Here is a 21,983-nt window from a genome sequence, read left to right on the forward strand (position 1 = left end):
GCAGCATCTGAGTAACTTGGATCTCATTAAACACATGATGTTTCCTTAGGGCAGGAGGAGGGGGGAGTCCCAGCTTTTCTCCCTCACTCTAACAACTCCAGCTGAGCACAGGTAATTCTGATCACTCAGATGATAACTGTGCTCTGTCTACTGTCAGGTAGTTAACAGTTCTGAGGTTTTTTTCCTATTCATTCTTTTGACAAACCATTTCTGTAAGTAAGAACAATGAAAAGCTAAGAAAGAGACAGTGCCCTGAGTCTGAAGTGTTTGGCAAACCACTGTTTCACCTAACTAGAAATGCACACATGAACACAATCTAATAAACAATTTAAATGTTTATTTGAAAAATGTTAACAGTACAAACTGGCATGAGCAGACTAAGCCTACTCAGCAATAGTAAGCCAGTATTTCTGTAGAATTTAATGGAATTTTCATTTTTCTTTTGGGACTTGATAGAGTACTGCTGTCACAGATACAAAAAGCAAGCTGGTTACAACTGCTAACAATTTTTATGAGTGGAAGGGACCATAAAAATGTAAAGTGCTTGAAATATAAATTTTCTGTTCAAATTTTTGTTTTGCATATACAAAATGTCAGATCTTTTGAGTAACACAAATGTTTGGTAGTGGTATCTTCCTGGCAAGACACACTTGACCCTATGAGACCTGGAACCAGGTGGGGCAGCTTTACTTAGGTTTGCAGGCACAGCTGATGTTTGCAATATTTCCTCATATTTTTTAAAAGAATGCTACCTTAAGGACACCCTGAATTTCATCATCTTGTTAGTCAGGACAGCTGACTTGGTTTATGGGCATGAAGGCAGCCAGCATCCTGTCTGAGGTGTGGAAAAGTGACTTCACAGAAGTTAAAACCAATGGTAGCCCTCAGGGTGGAAAGCTGCTCTATTCTGAAACTTCTGAAAAGGCAGCTGTTCTACTTTGAAGCTTCTGAAAAGGCTGCTTGTTATGGAGAGGCACAAGGAAGTCAGCTTTGGGCCTCGGCCTGAGTGGCCTTTTATCAATTAATCAACTGACTTAGTTTTCTTAGCAGGAAAAAAACAAGGTATTAAGATCAGGTGCCAAATATCAGATCAACTAAAAGTGTGTTTTTAAAAACCAGTAACTCCAAAGTAAATACTGCATTAAGTACATGCTTTCTCATCTAAATTATTTTTCCGGTCTGAAAGGTCTGAAGGCAGGCTGATGGTAGTCACAGGTACAAAGCCAACTTGATCCAGGAGAAGGATGCCCCTGAAAGGTAAGGTTACCTGGCATTAGAAAACAATACACAAAACAATTCTGTGTTCTAAAAATTAGACTTATTCTTAAAATCCCCAAACTTAGTTTAAATCAATGCATCAACTAAGTATTACCCTCATAATATCTCTTATATGAAGCTGCAAGGAAAAATGCTTCCAGAATGTGGTGGCTGTAGTTTCTGAGGGCTCCCTTTGCCCAGTTTCTACATCTGAAATGTCAGCAGTGCAGGCTCTAGCTGCTCAGTTTCACAGTAGCCTAAAACTGTTTGCTGTCAGGACCTGTAGCTGATTCTCCAGGACTCAGCAACAGCCTCCAGTTTTATCAGTGTAACATAGAATGGCACTGAAGACTTGGGATGAGGTCCCAACTCACATCTGCAACTATCATTCACCAGATGAGATGTTCTGCTCATTCTGACTGGTTTACAATCCTGAGTTAAACCTTTACCATTCTTTAGAGAACCACTTTACACAGGTAGCAAGAAAATAACTGTCTGGTTTAGGGGTTGTTTTTTGGAGGGTTTAGTCTGTGGTTTTTTTTAATGGATAGGGCAGTTCAACTTCTTTACACACTCTAATAAGGCATGAGCAAGCCCCATGTTTCTCATCTGGAAGAGAAATTACTGCAGGCTGGTTCCTCTGCTCCATACTGACCTCTGCTACAGACAGGTTGTCATCCACTTTGCCGAACAGTTTGCTGGGATTAGAATTTTCTTCCCAGTTCCACTTAGTTCAGTTTCATGCATGGCAGTGTTAAGCTACTTACTGCCAGTGGTAAGCTGCTTACTGCTGGGGAAAGTACAAAGTGTTTCTCCACTGTCCCTGCTCTATCCAGGGCACTCCCATCTGACAGCACAGTGTGAAATGCCAGGGGAAGCACTGCCTCTTTTGTCACTGCAGTTTCCAACCTTCCTGATCTTCCAACACTCCATTTTCCTGGTTTGTCAGAAGGACCAAGAACACCTGAGTGGATGCATAAATTAATGCATGCAGGGCCACTCAGAGTCACAGCTGATCAGATGCATTTGAAGCCATCAGCTGTGCCTGGGGCTGATGAAGCACGCTGTGCTCTGTCGCTTCCCAAGGAACAGGAAGTTCCAAGGGACAGCTCCTCCAGAGCTGACTTAGCTTGCTTTAAAGCACATGTCCTTGCCCATTCCAGCACTAAATCTACACTGATTTATGACCTACAGTTACTAATTCATTTTTCTGCCCCTTGCTCTGAGACCTTGCTCTCCCAAAAAATGTTAGTGTTGCTGGTAACACAGGGAGTGGATACAGCCCTTGCAGCAATCAGCTTTATCTGTGGCCTCTGGCCAACTATGCCAGCACCCGTCACTCTGGCCTGGAAGCTGCCTACAGAGGTAGGTCCCTCCCTTGGAGAATTCCCATGCAAATTTGCAAAGCTAAATTTGAGGCCTTTCAGAACTACTGTAAAACTCCAACACAGTAGAAGTATGAAAAGACCTGGAGATGTTGGAATTGTTTAGACCTAGTTTCTACCCTCCTTTCCTGGAACTATGTTAATGGCATCTCACAATGTAGTCCTTAGAAGACTTGATAAAAATCTGGCAGTATGACAGCTCATTTCCAATGAAATGACATTCTAAAGACATTTCCAATGAAATACTTTCCCATGACTCTCTGAAATGCACTTGGAATGGAAAGTTACCAGTAGCTTTCTTGTTGAATTCTTGCTACAAGTATCCTACAGAATGAGCCTGCTTCTCAGAAGATTCTTTTAGTCAATATTTTGTCTTCATCAAAGCAAAAAAATAATTACAAAAATTACTTACTTATTTTCACAAGAAGGGAGAATCAGCTTTAAGACTTTGATAATAAGAGCTGCTCCAACAACTCCAACAACAACAACTTCCATGAAACTAAACAAGATAGGTAGAGACTGAAACCAGAATCTGCACAACCCTTTTCTCAAATCTTCCACCCACTGGCACATCACCTATAAAATAGGTAAAAATACAAAGATTGCAAAACAAAGCAACTACTGGGTTTTGAGGATTTTTTTAGCTACTGCTAAATCACTTTACATGGTGATAACTTTACTTAAACATACATAAATGCATGGTGGAGTTGACTGGTGGCTCAGCTATCTTTATTGTTCAAAGTTTGAAACAGGTGAAGGTTTAGTTCTCTGTTCATTAAAGGCCCCTTTGGAAAATGAATGACACTTTAACAGAGTGGTTGTAAATGTGTTTTGGCCACAGAGGAGGACATAAAATCCATCCTTGCCTAAGATGGACCTGAACTTCTCCAGCTGTTACTGTGTTTCCTACAGCAGGTGAGACCAGTGGTCCATTTCTCAGAGGGGTAAGCACTTGGGCAGAGTGAGGAGAAAATGGTGGAATTCAAAGCTAAGCAATATTTGAAAATGTCAAAAATGCTTAGCTTGGTATAATGTAAATGTCACAACTGACTATTGTGAAGAATCTGTGTGGTCAGAACATGGCAAGACTTAGAAGGAGCCCAATGGATTCCTACTGGACTTGTCACTGCTGACAGTGGTTGATTTATTCGGAGTTTGTCTGCAAAAATCCACTGGTCTTAGTGGTTGTCTGTCTTTAAATAATTGTATTTATATACTAATAATTATACTAATAATTACAGCAAGCAAACAAACAGCAAAAGCACCTTGTAAGAAGATGGAGGTTCTGTCCTAAGAGGGGTCTCTGGTAACTTGCCAGGTAATGTCTCTTCATCCACTGTAGTTTCTACTTGCTGGATGAGGTACTGACTGGTAGTCTGCAGTGGATCTTGAGTATCTGAAGAAGGAGAGCTAGATTTAGGGCAGAGTTTGCGTTTTGTTCAACCCACTCTGAAGGAAAATAAAGACATGCTAAAGACATGTTTCTCCTCAGAGGGTACAGTTCTCACACATTTACAGCAGGAACACAGAAGGCTTTTTTTGACTTGAGCAGTGAACTTTGATAAGAAGCACAAACAGTCTTACAGTGCAGCCTTTAGCTATGTCCTTAGCTGTAAATTTCACCTGTCATCAGATTAAAGGGTGATGGACTAGATTAAAATATTCTACTCCAATTAAATCCTTGACAGTTTTTGATTAAAAAAAAACTGAAACAAAATTAAGGCATCAAGTAACTTCTATTGCTTTTAAGTTGTTCAAGTTTAATAACAGAAAACTGTTCTGTGGTTTGGAATTGACCCAGACAGGTATTTCCTCTACAGTTTCTTTCATTCTCAGGAAAAAGGGGGAGCTGTAGAGAAACTTCCATTGCAGATCTGAGAGAGAAATTTACTCCTGTCAGATGTCTGGATTGCAGGCTGCCAAGTATCAAGTACTTCAAAGGAGAACAGATTTGAAAACAAACAAATAAAATAGCGAATATGAGGAGCTGAATTTAGGTGTTTAAAAAAATAAAAACTAAGACATATAAAATAGAACCCATCCCTGTTAATGAAGAAACTTTCACTATGTAGAACAAGGGATAAATGATGCTCTCTTACCCTGTAAAGCGATACTTTGAATATGGATGAAAATGCTACTTAAGAGCTGAGAGATACCTTTTCCTGAGAGGTTGGGCAGTGTAAATAACACATCGTTGTCCCTTGGCATGGAGTACAGCATGCTCTCCTTCAAAGGGACCGTGTAGTTGGAATGTCTAAGTACTCTCAGGTCCTTTACTAAAATATCTATTTCTGTTACTTCTTCCTGCTGGACCTACAAAAGATGCAAACATGACATTACTGAGTTTAAAGCAAGACTGAAGCAGCCTGGCAGAGGCCAACAGTACATCCCAGAAACTTCGAGGCCACTAAGATGTACACCCAGAGCTATTATAACATGAACTGGTATTCTTTGTTTTCACATATCACACTTCTGTAGACCATGCCACATCAGAAAATATGCTGAACAGACTGGGTCTTGCTTCCTGCAAAAGCACATGGTAGTCACTTCATGGGCTTTTTTAATCACTTACATGGTATATCACTGTCATCTTGCAGGGAGGCATTTTAGGGCATGGAAAACTCAGATATGTAGTGAAAGCACTTGCAAACAGTGAAATTCTTGCTAAGGCAAGACTGACGTTTCTGCTTTTGCTGGAACATTGCTTGTTTTCAACAACTGCAAGCCAAATGTCACAGCATTTGACAGTGTCCTGTTTGAACTCCTCCTCTCCAGCCTAGAGACATGCACTTGACAGATGGACCAGGCATTGTGTGTGGCATTGGCTGGATGTTTGCACTCTAGAAAGTGTGATATTGAGCCAATGGCTCAACATCCAAATGGACATTAGTGACAAGGGGTGTCCTCAGGGATGGGTATTTGCACTGCTGCTGTGTAGCAACTTTGCTGCTCCACAGACAGTGAGACTGAGTGCACCCTCAGCAAGTTGGCTGATGACACCATGTGGTCAGCCTGCTGAAGGGAAGAGATGACACCCAGCAGCAGCTGAACAGGCCTGAGAAGTGAACCCCTCATGAAGTTCAGCAAGGCCAAGTGCAAGGTGCTGTTGGGGCAGTTCCAAGCACGAGCACAGGCTGGGCAGCAAATGGATAAAGAGCAGCCTTAGAGAAAAGGAATTGGGAATGCTGGTGGATGAAAAGCTCAACATGACCTAGGAATGTGCACCCACATTCCAGAAAGCAAACTCTGTCCTGGAGCTGCAGCAAGAGCAATGTGGCCAGAAGGTTGAGGGAGGTGATTCTGCTCCTCTGCTGTGCTTATTTGAGACTGCTTTTGACTTAAAGGAACAATCAAGACTTTCATTGGCTTTCTGCTTGTTTTTACTAGGTCCCTATGAAAATCTGAATTGCACTGTGGTGTCTAGTTTGAGGCCTGAAACACAATGCCATTGTTATGTAACAACTGAACCAAACCATGATTCTTAGGCTATTAGCAGTGGCATAAAGACCTCATTGGAAAAGCTACAGACCTCTCCGTGGGGCTTTCCACTAACAGACTGAGATTCTGACATGATACAGATCTCTGTAAAAACTACTGTGTGCTGACCATGCAATTAATCAAGGATCAATGATATGATGATTATTATCCCTTAAAGAAAGAAAAAGGCAGCAGAACACAAGCCAGCTTCAAAAAAGCCTGGCTACATGTAAGATTCAGATGTGCAGAAGCAGAAATATGACACAGAAATAAGCCAGTTGCTGACCAGCAGCTGGATCTTTTCTACAGAATCTCCTTAGTTAGTAAATCAACTACACTATACAGGTGATTTTCAGAACTCAGTTCTGCACATTTCAACCTCAGCTAGAATTGCAGCCCCTCACAATGACTGCTATTTGTGCAAATAGTTAGAATCAGAGGGGTGGAGGTCCTTATTAATCTCAAAATTCGTGCTCATTATCAAGATTCAAACTGTCTTACATGCAAAGTCTTCTAAGACTAAGCTCTCAGGTGTAGTGGGCTTTCACAGTAAGCCCACTTGCCATAGGAGTTTCCTGCTGCAAGCTGTTCCCCATGCTACCTGCTTGAAACCTTTTGTTAGCTTGGAATAAACAGTGGGGAAAACCTCAAGATGCAGAATGAGCCTATGGCCCTTTTGTTAGTTTTGTACATTATTTTATAAATCAGCTCTTGCTTTTGAGTCTGGCTTTGCTTGCACAAGTTCACTTATTCAAAGTGCATGTGATATAGTTAATGACAATTATTAAAATATGAAAAGAAGCATTAACATTTGAAGTTTCCTCATGAGACACCCCCACTGCTATGCTGACAACTCTGCTGTTGTCTCCCTCGGTACTGTGTTAGTTAACATTAATTATATACTTTGTGTTCTAATCATCAACCAGATACATGTAAACCTTGTAATCCCTGGGAACTACTTGCCTCTCCTACATGAAAAACAAGCAGAATGTTGTAGCAGGGCTTTTTTTACCTGTTTCCCATCAATTTCTGTCACTTCTTCCTGAATGACAATCAGCTGCAAATCAGAAGTGGATGCCAAAGGCCACTGGTGAACCATGATTCGAACACTGACAGTTCCCAGGTGCTGCTGCTCCGGTAAGTTATCCAAACTTCTGTTCTCCACTGTTAACACACAATGTCATGATTTTCAAGGAGAAACCACCTCAGTCAGAAAGCAGTACCCAGCCATAGAGAAAAGAGGTGCAGCTCTGACCCAGATGCCTCTGCACAAGCAGCACCTGAATGGAGAAGTCAGAGTACCACGAGCATCACGCCAGAGATGCCAGAACATGTGTGCTATGCTGATGTCCTGAACACTTCCATAACTGCTTTTACCACCAGCAGTAATCTGGGCAACAGCCAGAACAGGTGCCATGATTTTTTTACCAGTGTATCACCAAATCAGACCCAGAGCAGGTCTCATAACACAGCAGAGCTGTACAATCCCCTGACTCAGGGATTGTACTCACATCCCTGCCTTTGAGGTTTGCATTTAAGCATTCTAAGCAGAGCTTTTTGGCTTGGTTACTGCTGTATTCTTATTTCAGTTGTCCAAAGGAGTTCATAAGAGTAATGCCCCAGCCTCACTAGCCACCTGGGTAAACATCTTCATTTGCACAACATTCCCCTTCCTCTGAATACAGAAACAAATATAGTCTTTTCCAGGCACACTGCATCTCCTCCTCAAGATGAGTGCCAGTTCCCTCCTACGTATTTTTCCATCCCCCTCTCTGTTTTCATATGTGACTGGTGACACCTCAACCTCTCTTCCTACCCAAAAGCTTTCAGCTATTTCAACAACTTAATATTCTGCAAGTACATACAAAACTGCCTTTCTACCCTGGTTGTTTCTGCATAGTCTCAGTATCCCTCTCCCAGTTACCACACCTCTGCTTCAGGTGAGGGCATGCTAGAACTGAAATCCTGAAGCACAAGAGTGGAGGTGGGGGATCTCTCCAGCATGCAGATACCAAGGGACATGAACTGAGACCAAACCATCCCTGCTGCTAAGCCACAGTAACTACTACTTTTATGCTGTGATCCCTGTCCTCATAAAGCCATTTTTCTTATTTAAAATATAGAAAAATACTTTCTGGCATAATTTAGTAATGTCTTCCATTGCCAAAATAAGTGGCAGAAGGACAGTTCCCTGCAGGTGTGAGCCAGGGCACTAACCTGGTTGCAGAATGTTTTCTGACTTGGAGCAGCAAGCATGCACTACAGGCCCAAAGCCTCTGAGATGCCAAGCAGCTGGAGCTCCCCGTGTTCCCAGCTTTTCCCATGTGTCAGGCTGTTCAACCAGCTTTACATTCACAGGAGTGACACGCACTTCCAAAACTGACACCTGGTGGAACTTCAATGGGGATGTAGGTGCCAAGAATGATCCGACAATGATGTCAGGGTATATGGTCTCCAATATTCAAAAGCATGACAATTAAGGTCAAGTTTTGTTTTTATATACACTCAGGAGCATTTTCCCCCTCTATTTATAAATATCTTGATATTTCTTTGGCATTTTACAAACACTACGTCAATTTGTTGTCAATAATTTAAACAGTATAAACATTACATTACAGGTAACAGAGAGAGGTACTGTGCTGGGGACTCAGACCCAAATATGGAGATAAAGAATTTCAGGTTTCTGGCTCCCAAGTCCAATCAGTATTTTCCTCAGTGTTTCAGATTCAAAACCAGTCATTGCAAGTGCTACAACTATGATTTGGGAAATTATTAGGAACTACAGGAGAGTGCTCAGGAGCTCTCAGAATTAGTCAATAAAATCATACCTATTTTTCTGGAGTGAGTTATTTTGCAAGTAAATGATGTTTTGCTATGGTTTTGTACCAGTAAAAGAGAATTTCATTACTGTTCTCCCTCTCCAGAAAAGAAATACTGTCTAATTAATAATTGATCATGCTTGGGAAAGAAGGGTTCAAGCAACAAGGTCACAGCTCAGAGAAGCAATCTGAAAAAGTGTTAGTATTCTCTAAGAGCCTGATGAGGATGACCTCAGGTATCAACCTAGAGACTGACTGCATCTCATGCAGCAGAAGATTGTTCTTAATACAACAGAAGCCTAAATAATGGTCCTTGTTTAATTAATTATACAATATGCTCTGTGGATCTCCAAAAAAATTACACAGTACTTTCTGTTTTTTCACAAAAAAATCTACCATTGAATCAGTGGAAAAACAGCAGGTTCAAGACAATTTGAAGTCATTAACTACTGCAGTCATTAAAGTTCAGTATTTGTGTTATAATATCCTATCCAGCAGAAATTTGTTTGTCCAATAGACAGAGAAGTGATATCCTTAAAAGATCTTCCTAACAACAATTCATACTTTTGTTATTGAATCTCCTTCTGGATACATGCCAACCAACCTAGGGACACAGCCATTAGCAGGGTGGGGTTGCATCCTTCTGTTTACATTGTCTAGCTTGTCGTGCAAAACATGCTTTTGAAAAGATGGGCAGGGTCTGGATTTCAGATGAGACCATTTACACACAAGCCTGTTAATGTGACTTGAGATGAAGGCGGTAAGATTTTTTTTGATCCATTTTAATACCAAAATTGTTCTACCTTGGGAAATGTTTTGTTTCCACAATGCTCTGGTTTACAAAATACAGAACACATAGCCATTGTAAGCTTTGGTTACTGGAAAACAGGGAAGCCAAATACCCCAGGGGAGGGAGGAAAATTTAAAAAAAAGAAAAGAGAATACTCACATATTATTGTTTGGCATGTTATGTGGGCAACCCCGCTTTTCATAGGGAAGTCATTTAGATATACCTGTCCATTAACATAGGTGATGTTAAAAAGAACCTGAAAGAAAGACAGCCAGGATGAGTGCATGTTTCCTGCCCCAGTGCTGCAATCCTGCTCTCAGACGAACACACTCCATACTGACTGATGTCAGAATAAAGGATGTACTTGCAGCTGCTGCAGACTTTGTTTTGCTGCATATTAATTCACTGAATAAATAGAAAAACCAGACAAACCTGTACTTTGTGCAGTTCTCCACTGGTGTTCAGCATCATAACACCAACCCTAATTGCATCCTGGAAAAAAAACAAACACAAGAGATGTAAGTTCGAGAAAACACATGAACCACTGCAACTTTCTTGTACTGTCCTGGCAGAATGACTTCTTACTAAGCCCAGAGCTTTCTATCCAGCAGACAGAAGGAAAAGAAATATGCTTTCTTGTTTCATGCAAGGAACAGTCTGTTTTTTTCACACCTCTTTTTAGTAAAGAGGATTGATGAGAAAGAATGACATCTGCATTCCCCTATGTATAGTTTGTGGGTTTTTGTAATAAAGATAATAATAATAATCACTTATTTCACACGGATATAATGGCAGTCTCTCATATCAGCTGAAAAATAATAGACCACAAAAGGTAAAAATCAGATTCTCTGTAAATGTTTTTTAAGCACTTCAGTTAGTCTTCAAAGTGAAGTTAGTCTATACTACAGAACGTTCAGTTTTGTCAGCAGAAATTCTTTTTCTTTCGTTATGATTCCCAAATTATGACACATGGGACACCTCAAACTCACAGAAAAGGGAGATTTGCTTCTTTATTCAAACCCTAATTGCTGTAATTTATTGAATCACTCATTCTGTCCTCTTATTTCTCCCTTGTAATTTCAGGGGCTGGTTTGCAAATAAGACCTGAAGTGTCCCAAGTCTGTCCCTGAAAAAAACTACATACAAAAATCAAATCTTGCTTGCACATAGCCAAAAGTAATGACTGCCACACTGTCTTCCTCAGACACCACTTAAAAATAATGTTAAGCTCTGTATTTGGCCTGTGGAAGCCTTAAATCATTACAACTTCATTTCATTAACACCTGGATATGGCACTTATTGCTATGGTGATTCTGTCGATCCCTTTTCCTGTGGAAAACATGTCCATACTTTCAGCATCTTCTTTAGCTCTGTAGTTGAGTCATTGTTTCACAACCAACAGTTAAAAAGTGAGTCATGTCTCAGTAAAAAGTCATACATGCTCAGAATTTAAAATAAATTACAAATGTAAATACACAATAAGACTTTTCATTTTGTATTTTTACACAACACTAGATTTTCAGCCAGAAAATACGTGAAATATACAATACCTAACATAATACAGCCCAGTTCAGGAACAGAAAACTCTGAAGCGTGACAAGAATGTCAAAAAATCATTGAAACAATAGGTGTTAATTACCATATCCGAGTAGCCAGAACTGTCAAAAACTGAAAAACAACCTCCAAGTCTGATTCAGCTGGAATCTGGCATCATGAGAAGAATGGTTCCAGACCTAGCACAGATAACTTTTTGGTTCAAAGCGACTTGGAAATACTTCAGACCCATTTGGCATATCAGCAGGAAAACTCTCTGGCCACTGAGACCAAAGTGAAATCTCTTCCTCAGTGGCCCTTCTATGAAACAGGTTTTTATATTGGCTTTTCTTCAAAACTTAAATCCTAGCTATTCAAAGGAAATTAAAATTGCCAAATTAGTCAGACAAGTGAACTCTGTAACTGAAAATATAAACTGGATTAACAGTATAAACACAGGATATATTCTATCCTGTCTTCCTGTGATTTCCTCAAACCTCTCATTTCCTTCTCATATTTTAAGAATTGTGTATATTAATAATAAAATAAAAATTCACCAAACTTTTAGATCTTTTAGCTCTTAGCACTCAGAGCTCTAAGTCTTTTACACTCTCAAACTGTTAAACAGATTACCAAAACTTTGTTCCTAGTTTTTTCTGTTTTCTGGGAATTCAAAGGGCACAGAAGATGGATTTTACTGGCAGTCTTAACAGTCCCTCATTTTTAAGCTCTGAATTACATCTGAGAGTTTTTTTACACAGAAAATATTTCACAATCTTCTTTCGACATCTACAAAGAGACTCACTGAGATTACAAGAAAAAGGAAATGACTGATGAAAAATAGGAAAATCCCCTCCTTTTTTTTTCTTTTTAATCAAATGCTTTATTTGAAAGTGAAGGCATGAAGGAAGCTAGATATGCTCAACAATTGACTGTTAAATGTACAAAGTTAGCTGTACATACAATGATTAATTTCCTTCAAAACAGCTGTCAGCTCTGTTGACACTGTATCCACAAGCACTGTTATGAATTCTGGAACATACTGAAAACTTGCACTTGAAGAACATGCTACATGTTTAAGAAATGAAATATTTCAGTGGATCACTTCTGTGCTGTCAAAAGTTCAAAAAAACAGATTGCAAGGTGCAGACAAAAATAAGACAGTTTAACCACTTGCTGCCTCTGCCACTGAAAGAGAGAGTGCAGATCTCTCCTGCACATTATCCCTCTCTCTCACCCATCCCAAGTCAGTGAGGTAATTTAGCTCATTAAATTGGAACAAAAACTTTCCCTTTTTTGTCAGACCATTCTTCTGTCAGTTGAACAAGCAAGGAAGAGCTGGACAAGCACAAGAGATCCAAGAACACAGCTGGGAAGAATGAGCTGGGCTCCTTGTTCTGATGCACACAGATTGTCAGACTGCCTCTGCTGCGTGATCCGTCTGTCCTTGCAGCATCTCCTTGGCAGACACCTGTCCTCACCACCATCTCAGGTGATGGTGATGCATCTCCTTAATGGTACAGATTCGTACCTCCTCAGTAACTCAGAGCAATGATCAGTATTCCCCTACAGCAGCTGCATCATGACCTTTGCAATTTTGTGTTCACACACAACAGAGAACTCATGCTGTTGCTGTTCCTGGGACTAGTCTGTTCACATCCAGATCCAACAAATTTTACTGAGATCTTCCCATATTCTGTACATCCAATCTACTCAGTTGTCATATGCTCTCATTTTGCAATTTATGAACAGGTTGTTCATTACTCTTCTTATTTTCCCACAGAAAACAGCAGTGTTCCAGCTCTTAACCCTTCCTTGAAGGTGGGTTTCATATTGCTGTCTTCCCATGGCTTCCCGTGGTGTCTTCTGCAGTACCACACTCAAAACTCAATGGGTCCTGCTGTGGCCAATCTTCCTGACCCTACACATACCCCATAACAACCTACAGGATGGCAAAAACAACAAGATGCATGCCAACTGAGATGGAAAGCTGGGCAGGAGTGCTGGGGAAAGGAAACAGCAGCTCACAGGAGAGCAGAGCACCATCCCAGGTAAGCCACTTTCACCCACAGTAGGGAAGAAGGGATGCACAGCACTGCCCCTGTCATCACAGGCCTGACTGGCACCCCTTCAATATCTGCATGTTGGTAAGTGCTCAAGAGCCATGAGTTATTCATGCCTCCTAAAGGGGAGGGAAACAGTTGTGGCAGGCCAACAGCTCTTGTACCAGTCTTTCAGGATGAAATGCCTGGTGTGACAAGCCACACTTGCTAGAAAGTGCTCCAGTGATAACTCAAATCTCCATCTTTCCAGTCCTAGGGCTGAAGACACACACACTTACAGAACATCCTTTAAGTTCAACAGAGGAATTTTTTTAATGTCACCATAACAAAATTCACAGCCTGAGGGTGGAGGGGAAGAAAGTGTTTTATAGTGCTTCGTAGATATGTTTTGTGGTTATGTACTTCAGCAAATAACCCCACATCCCTTATTTTGTAAAAGCATAGTAAGCCAATCCTGCAGTAACAAAGCCACTGAGAGCAGAACACAGGAACTGTGCAGCAGTTCCATACTATTGCACTGTCAATTTCACTGTGAGTGTGAAACTTGGCTGTATAACTTACAATACACTTTTCAGTATTAACATGCAAGTATTATGCAAGTTTCAGACAGGCCTGTAATTTAAAAGGTTCTGAATTCACTGGGATATTTAAAAAGCAGTGCTTTGACAGAGCCAGAACAAAATTACAACCCCAAGAAGCAATTCAAGTCCCTAAGAATTGGGGTGTGCTTTCAGCTTACCATTGACCCCATTCCATACTTTGCAGCCCCTTGTCCCCTCCTGTGCTGGTAAATGCCTTCACACAAAACTCCAATGTGCACAAACAATGGCCCTATCATTCTTAGGATGTAAATGTCTCTCCTGAGTTTTCCTATGATTTCTCATCCCTGTTTTAGTACTCCAGCAGTGATATTTACAGTGGCAAAGGCCACAGAACCTGCAAAGAGGACAGGAAATGTAAGTCATTCTGTTCTAGTACAGCTAGGCAGCAGCTCTAACAGTGTGATGGCACAGGTTATAGTGAACTAGTGAATTTCTGTGAGCTTGGATCTGCAGAGGTAAGCAGGTAGTGATCAGTTTCTGTTCCTTTTCTCTTCCACTGTGAGCTACAACAGAATCCAGGACTGGTAACTGGGGCAGTATAATCGCAGTAGCAGCAGAAGAACAAAAAGGGGAAAGATGTCAGCAAAGAATATAAAGCATCTGGCATAAGTTAAAAGGAAATATTCATTAATTCTCAAAGACTAACACCATACAAATCTACAGAGAATATTTCACCTAATACTGCTTTGTAAAAAAATGCCACAAAAGAAAAAGTGGATGGGTCCAATCACGCAGGAACTTCAAACAGATCTGATTATCTGATTAAAGAATCATGGAAAAACTTTATCCACAGGCAGTGAACACCTGATGGGGTGCACTGTAGAGTTTCTCCCAGTACAGGGTAACTGCTCAGTCCTACCCAGCCACATCAGTCACACAAAGCCCATCAGGATTCTGCTGTTAGCAGCCGGCCCACTTGAAGCACAGCTGTTCTCCATTGAGGCTCCCCAAACAAGGCTCCTTCTGCTCCAAGGCCTGTGGGGAGCCAAGTGGGCAGCCCTGGGAACAGATGGCACAATGCCTTACAAGATGGCCAGCTGTACAGAGACTTGAAAGGCTGACAATCCCCTCACAGCCTTTACACAGGCACTGCTGATATCCCATCTGTGACTGAAAAATGTCAGGTTGCCAAACAGGTAAAAAATAGACAAAACCAATAACCTGTTTCTAAATTTGAGAAGAGATTATGGGAAAAGCAGTGTCTGAATAGACAAACAAAACTACCACACAAGCTCACACCACTTGAGTCCTGGCACTCACACGGACAACTGGCTCCAAGCAGTGTAACTATATATTGCAATCCAGGGCTCCACAATCCATGCTTCACATAACTCATTTGTAAGAATCAAAACACAACTATGCTGTAGAGTCTTAACTGCAATCAGGCATAACTGAATTGAGAAGTAACTATGGTAAAAGCTTGACATGACAAGATAGAATTTCACAAGTTTGCAGGATTATAATTTGTCCTTCACATTTTAGACAACTTTTGCACAAAATTTTCTCCATCAAGATTTGGCATTATTAAACTGCATGACAGTATTTAGGGGAAGATAACAACAATCCAATATTTTCTTAACCAGCTAAAGCTGAACTCTTTCTTAATATAATAATCTGACATGATGCTTTTTCCTTTACTTTGCTTTTCTGAAGAAGCACATTTACTTTCATTCCTTCCTTGTTTTACAATGACTGTTACTATAACATGGCTTATCCTTCCCTTTCCCCTATGTGTGTTACTACAATTAATTGCCTTTGGATCTTCTCTATTAAACCAACTCATACTATGATATTTTATCTTGAGTTTTAAAGGTGAATACTCAGTCTCACATCACAGAGACACAGTTGCATCATACTGCTTTCATGTAATCAAATATACATCGGAAGATGATGTCAGCTCTTTTAGGCCCAAAATTCACATGTGCCAGGCTGCTAACAGAGAAACTGACATAAAGTGATGGAAGAAACATTCCAGCACACTGCTATTAACAAGTATCTTCTTTGATTAAAATACATTGTACTCACTGCATCAAATGGTTGATGCAGTGAAGATTATTTCCTGCTGTTGTGAAACGACACATCCACACAGGCAATAAATTTTTTGCAGGCAATAAATAATATAATTCTTTTTTCCAGGCAAGTGAACTAAACTAAAAATAAAAAAAAAGTCTGGTAGGCAAATATGTTATTTAGAAAGAGCTCTGCTAGCCTAAATTATCAAGGGGTAAACAGAATAAGCAAATAACATGGTGTTAGCACTGCTTTCAGCCAGTTCCTATCAGCACACTAAAAAAATACTCTAAAGCATAAAACCTTATTCCTGACCTTGCACCAGAAACATTACTTTAACATGAAAGTCAGTTGTCCTATTGCATCATTCCCTTTAAATTTTTTAAAGAAAAAAAAAGCCCAAAACAACAACAACCACCTCCAAATTTTGTCTAAAATCAATCATTTTTAGTCCAGTTTTGCATATCCAAATTTTATGAGGAGAACTAAAAACCAGAAAAGATATGCTAATGTTAAAAAAGGGTCCAGATTTCAAAACAGCTTTTTTAAGAAATTACAAGTATTGCACAACAGTTGAGGCGTTCACATTCCAAAAGAGCTGAACAAAAGCATTTCAGCCTTACAAAATGCTATTCCAGTGTCTCAAGGTTTTTCCTCAGTCTTTCCACTATGGTTCTTGTAACACCACTGCCATCAGCACAGAGGTAAACTTTGACACCAGCTTTAATCCCCCCATGGAAGAGTTAACAAAATGTGAAGCTGTTAGTAGAGTGCAGCCAGTGGGCTCACAGAGTTGTAAAGCACAGCTGTGGTGCCCAGCCAAAGCAAAGCTGACCATGTTGATGCTGCCTGCTCCAACCAGTCTGCAGTCCCAAGCCATCCTGAGGAAACACCACAGTTGATCTGACCCTATAGCCCACTGTCACTGAGATCATAGCTTCTGAAGGCAGCATGGCATTCCCACTGTCAAGGCACTTCTGTTCCTAACAGGCCACCAAAAAACAGCTCAGTGTCAAAAAATATTGACTCTTCTACTCAAAACTTTCTCCAGACACACTGTTCCCTTTGCATCAAAACTGGTCCTGTATGTACAAAACTAAATAGAGCAGAGAAAACATAGGTTTTTATTTTGCTAAGTTAAACATTAAAAAAAAACAAAACACTACGGTAAAGATTTGTGTGTCCCTTTTTGACTCCTAGACTTTTCTGCATATACTTAGGCCACCAGACCCGTATAAAACTAAGAGTGTAGACACTTCCAAACTAGCAAATCATGAGCTCACAAGACCACATGAGCAGCACGGCACAAATGGACAAACTCAACCTCACTAACAGCACAACTGTGCCCATAAGGCACTACAGTTCCTAAGTCAAGCCCTACCCACACTCCAAAACATACCTGTTCTATCTCTGACCCCAAACCATATGTGTTCTATCTCTGACCCCAAGCTGCCTCACATGGCACTGCTCCAGCACCCCTGTGCCCACACTGTCACATCCCAAGACAGCAGACACAAATGTGCCTCAGTGTCCTTTAAAGCTGCCAGCAGTGACAAAAAGCTTTAATGCCACCAAGCTGTAGTTTCAGGGTGAAGTGTAACAGTTTCTGGGTAGAAGGTGAGCAAGAGCACAAGTCTGCATTACATTGTCACTTCATGAGCCTTCTGGCAAATTCAAGGCAGCACTCCCTTTCTCAGAGGGACAGGCAAAATACCCAAATACTGAGCTCCCTCTGCTCTCTTTGGCACACCTCACTCCAGGCATTCAGGCACTTCTGTAGGAGTCTGAAGATCTAGATCCCCTGATCTTGAAATCAGAGCTAAGGAGGTCTCTCTTCAGAAGCTCATAAGGAGAAGCAGGAACCAGGAAGTGAGGCCAGGAATGAATCCTGCTTCGCAACAGGATGTGCCAGCTCAGGGCCTCTGCCAGGCTTTTTGGAAATGTTTCACTTTATTACACTAATAAATAAGTGACTCTGGAGGGAAAAAAGACATAATAAATTTACTCAGGTAACTGGTCAGTAACTTCACATTGGCTAGACAAGTTGACTACAAACCTTCCCTCTGTGATCTTACACCTTGAGTTCACAATTATACCAATTTTAGAGGATGTATCTGATCATGATTCAAGCTCAGGCAGAAGTGCCCAGCTCTTCTGTAATTCTTGAGGTCAGAACTCACCTGGTGCTGTGGCAATTCTTTTTATTTCCTACTGTAAAGTTCTCCTAAGTAGTACCCAAAATATTCCTTCCACTCTTTTTAAAAGCCACCAAATTTAAAAGCGATGTCACCAAGATACAGCATAGATATTGGAATAGAAAAACAAGCAACGCAATGCCCTGTGTGTTTATAGATATACACCAATACATCAAAGAGATATACACCCCTTCTCTTGGTTCGAATCACAAATAGGCTAAGCACAAGTGTTGACCTAATGCAGCGCGTACCTCTACGGCACCGAACCATGGAGATGTAGGCAGACAAGCCTGAAAACACAACATAAACACATCTACATTGCACAGGAGTAACCACCTTCCCCCTCAGACCTGTCAGGTACGGCACATCGAATCCCATACGGACGAACCAGCAAAGGGAGAGGGGAAGCCCTGTCTGCCCGCGTCAGGGTCGGGGTCACCCCTGGGAGGGAGCGGGGCACGGGCCGGGGCCGGGGCAGGGGCAGGAACAAGGAGAGGGACAGAGACAGGGAGAGGGACAGAGAAAGTGGCAGTGGCGGGACAGGGCTGGCCCCGGCGGTACCTGTCCCAGCGGCGCGGCCGGGCCCAGCAGAGCGGCGGCCAGAGGCGGCAGCAGCAGCGACAGCGGCAGCAGCAGCAGCTCCCGACGTCCCAGCGCCGCCTCCATCTTGCGACCCGGGAATTAAAAGCAAGTGAAACATCAACAGGCGGGGCTGGGAGGAAGCGGGGGAGGCGGTGAGAGGGGGCCGGCCCTGCCTCGGCCCTGCCCCTGCTCCTGTCACTGTCCCTGCCCCTGTCCCTGCCCCTGTCCCTGTCCCTGTCCCTGTCACCGTCCCTGCCCCTGGCCGGGCAGCGCCGCCGCCGGGAGCTCCCGAGCTCGGCGTTGCGGCATAAAGCGCAAGTACGGAGTAAGGAGCCCGTCACTCTGAATAGGCGAATGCAGCCTTTGAAAGCACGAAGGGAGGTACCCGTACAGACAGCAGTGTTAGGAATTGCAGCTGTTTGGGAAATGTCGTGAGGCGCCTGCTGTTGTCAGCTGCTCTGCGCGGAGAGGGTCGTGGGGCCGGAGTAATACCGGGCTGGGCCCGCAGCACCACGCTGCAGGAAAGGGTTCTGGAAAGCAAAAACAGGCACAGTACTCCAGGAAGTAGAGGAGTACTCTTTGCTTTCTACTGGAAAGCAAAAACAGGCACAGTACTCCAGGAAGTACTAGAGAGAGTCATCGGAAAGGAAGAAAGCACAAGATAAAGTTCTCAAGAGCTAGAGGTCATCGTCCTAAAGAAGAGGTAGCAGACGGAAACTTAGTAGTGGCAGTCAAAACTGTGGAAGTCTCAGGCAAAGGCAAAGAGAAGCTGGACCACTAAGTTCTCAGTGTATTTGAAGATAACAAGTGTTTTATTTGCAAGAAGGATTGCCATTACTTATTAGCAAAAAATGGTAATCATGGCAAATATATGAACACCTTGTCTTTTAATATTGCCATAAATTAGCTGTCCTGTTGAAGCAATGTTTAGCCTGATTTTATATTGCTCCATGACTCCCTATTGGTTGATAATGAACATGAATCATAAAAGCCACAGAAACTTCTTATTTTGTATGCAGTTTGCATTTGCGAGACACTGATACAAACATCTGGCACAAGGAACAAGGCGCTGGAAAACGAGGCCTAAGAGACTCGTATATTGCGAAGTATGTTTCACACACTTCCACGAAACCCTCAAATGTGTAATCCCTAAGCACATTTATCATCAGCAGTTCCTACTGTTTTAGAGATCACAAAAAACCAGAGCTGACTAATTGCCTTTGTAATTACACAGATAGCAGTAACAGAAGAAGGGATAAAACCTGACATTTTAATTTCCACCACCTCTCTTCACTATCACCTAGTTTTACCTAATTTCTCACCTACTCATCCTCAAGATTTTTTTTTTTTTTTTAATCTGTTGTGTTTGGTAAATGGAAAAGCAATAGGTAAAGGATCTGTTCACTGTGCAGCCTCATAAGGCAGAGAGCCATGAGGTAAGTGAGCTCCCCAGCAGGGCGTTCTGCTGCCTCTCCGGACGGCTGCAGGAGCATGAGCAGGGTACGAGGGCTGCCAGGATTCTGCTCTTGTCAGTGCTTGCAGTCATTTGCATGTGCTGGTGGGAGGAAGTTTAAATCGCCGAAATTCCTGATTACGAGTTGCATTCTCTAGAACTCAGAGCGGGGGTTGCCTCCCAGCAGGAGAATAGCGCAGTGTTTTTTGTAATAGATTCAGTACCTGGAATATTTACAAAATGTACCAGAGGCATAATAATTAATGTTATCAGGGTATGTTAAAATGGAGGGAAGCAAAGATCCCTGATCTGCAGAGTTTATAGATTCAGCAAAATTCAAGCTGTGTTCTGAGCTGACCTTGAGGAGTTTAGCATCTCACTGAAATGCAATAGTTGATGAATGTTTTTTCATTTTTGACTATCATCTCTGCTTGCAAGTTGCCTGATAAAGTACCTATCAAGTGGTGCTTTCTTTCTGTTTCTGTTCCCGTTGTTCTTTCCTTTTTCTTTCCATCTTTTCCACCCTCTTTTCTTCAATCCTCTCTCTTACTCTTTTTTATTCTCCTGGAACTTAATTAAAACTTCAAAAATTATGGATTAACAGTTCTTTCAAGTATTTCTGTTTTCTTCAAATTTTGAAACTTTCATTCATCTCACAGCATAACAGATGCCATAACAGTTTTATTTAATGTAAATGCTAAAATTCCTTGCAATAGTTAAATAACTTGTGATCAGTTTCACAGGTGAGCTGTCCTTGGTGAAGGTGGAGCTACTCAGTGCTAGGAAAAGCTGGGAGCATAACAGGGCTTTCCCTTTGGGCTCAGCTGCTAGGCTCTTAGACTCCTCCAGTCTGCCAGTGAACAAGTCCTGCCATTTTATTAGAATGTGAATTATTATGAATTTATTATTAGAATATGTAACATTTTTGAGTATATGGTATTGAGAATGACTACTGCTTGAGCTGCTGTGTGGCAGAAGTGGTATATTTAATTGAGTTTTTATTTAAGTTGGAAGTGATGTCTTTGACCTTTCTAAGTAATTGTGAAAAGCTGTTTTTTCTTTGACCCTTCATTGCAGGCATGGGTTATTAGGAGAATAAGAAGCCAGAAGCCAGTGTAAAGAAGAAGGAAATTAGGATTTAGTTTCTTTTATGACTAAAAAGAGTGAGAAAAGCCTGCTCTTAGTTAGTAGTATGTTTTCTTACTGAAGTACAAAGTAAGAGTACTTAGACTAGCACGTAAATAGTTAAATTTCAGGCAGCACAGGCTTGCATGAGACTGATGTACCATTTACATCCCTCCTAAAGTTTCAGAATAATAAATATAATGTGTGCTATAGTGCTTTCTTCTGTCAATGACTGCCATATGGATGGCTTAAAACCAGCCTTGAATCAATTCTGGATTGACATACAGTCTGGGAATAAGCTCACAAGAACAATACAACACTGCCAGCCACTCGATGACAGCACAAACAGCTTTGAGAACTAGCACAATGTGGAGGCAGAACACAATGCCCTGCAGTGCAGATCTTGGTCCCAGGACCAGCCCACTGTCTCCAGGACCATCCTGCAGCAGTGTAGCATCAAAAAGTAAATTCCCTGCTTGGCAGTTTTTAAAGGTGCTATTAGATCTGCTGTTACTTTTACTGCTAAGTAAAAAGGAGATCCTGCTCTCACCAACCTACACACCTCTGCACTTCCAGCTCCTGCTCCCCTTTTCCCCTTTGCTGGTTCCATTTTATTGTACAGTGGGTCAATTCAGGTCACTGATCTGGCAGAAAACAAATTCAGCGATAGAAAAAGAGAAATAGTTCTATAG

The 21,983-nt window shown here is 41.6% G+C and overlaps 1 protein-coding gene across 1 annotated transcript; it reads right to left on the reverse strand.

Annotated features, from left to right (window-relative positions):
- Positions 1-317: 317 nt before the first annotated feature.
- GINM1 (glycosylated integral membrane protein 1) lies at positions 318-18,906 on the reverse strand. Its single transcript, XM_005488093.4, has 8 exons — positions 18,693-18,906; positions 10,161-10,220; positions 9,888-9,984; positions 7,132-7,283; positions 4,799-4,955; positions 3,908-4,038; positions 3,055-3,218; positions 318-1,250 (listed from the first exon to the last, which is right to left on the reverse strand). The coding sequence occupies exons 1-8, from the start codon at positions 18,795-18,797 to the stop codon at positions 1,142-1,144; spliced, it is 975 nt and encodes a 324-aa protein (XP_005488150.1). The 5' UTR covers positions 18,798-18,906; the 3' UTR covers positions 318-1,141.
- Between the last annotated feature and the right edge of the window lie 3,077 nt (positions 18,907-21,983).

This window comes from Zonotrichia albicollis, chromosome 3, assembly GCF_047830755.1.
Source record: "Zonotrichia albicollis isolate bZonAlb1 chromosome 3, bZonAlb1.hap1, whole genome shotgun sequence".
Classification (NCBI taxonomy): Eukaryota; Metazoa; Chordata; class Aves; order Passeriformes; family Passerellidae; genus Zonotrichia; species Zonotrichia albicollis.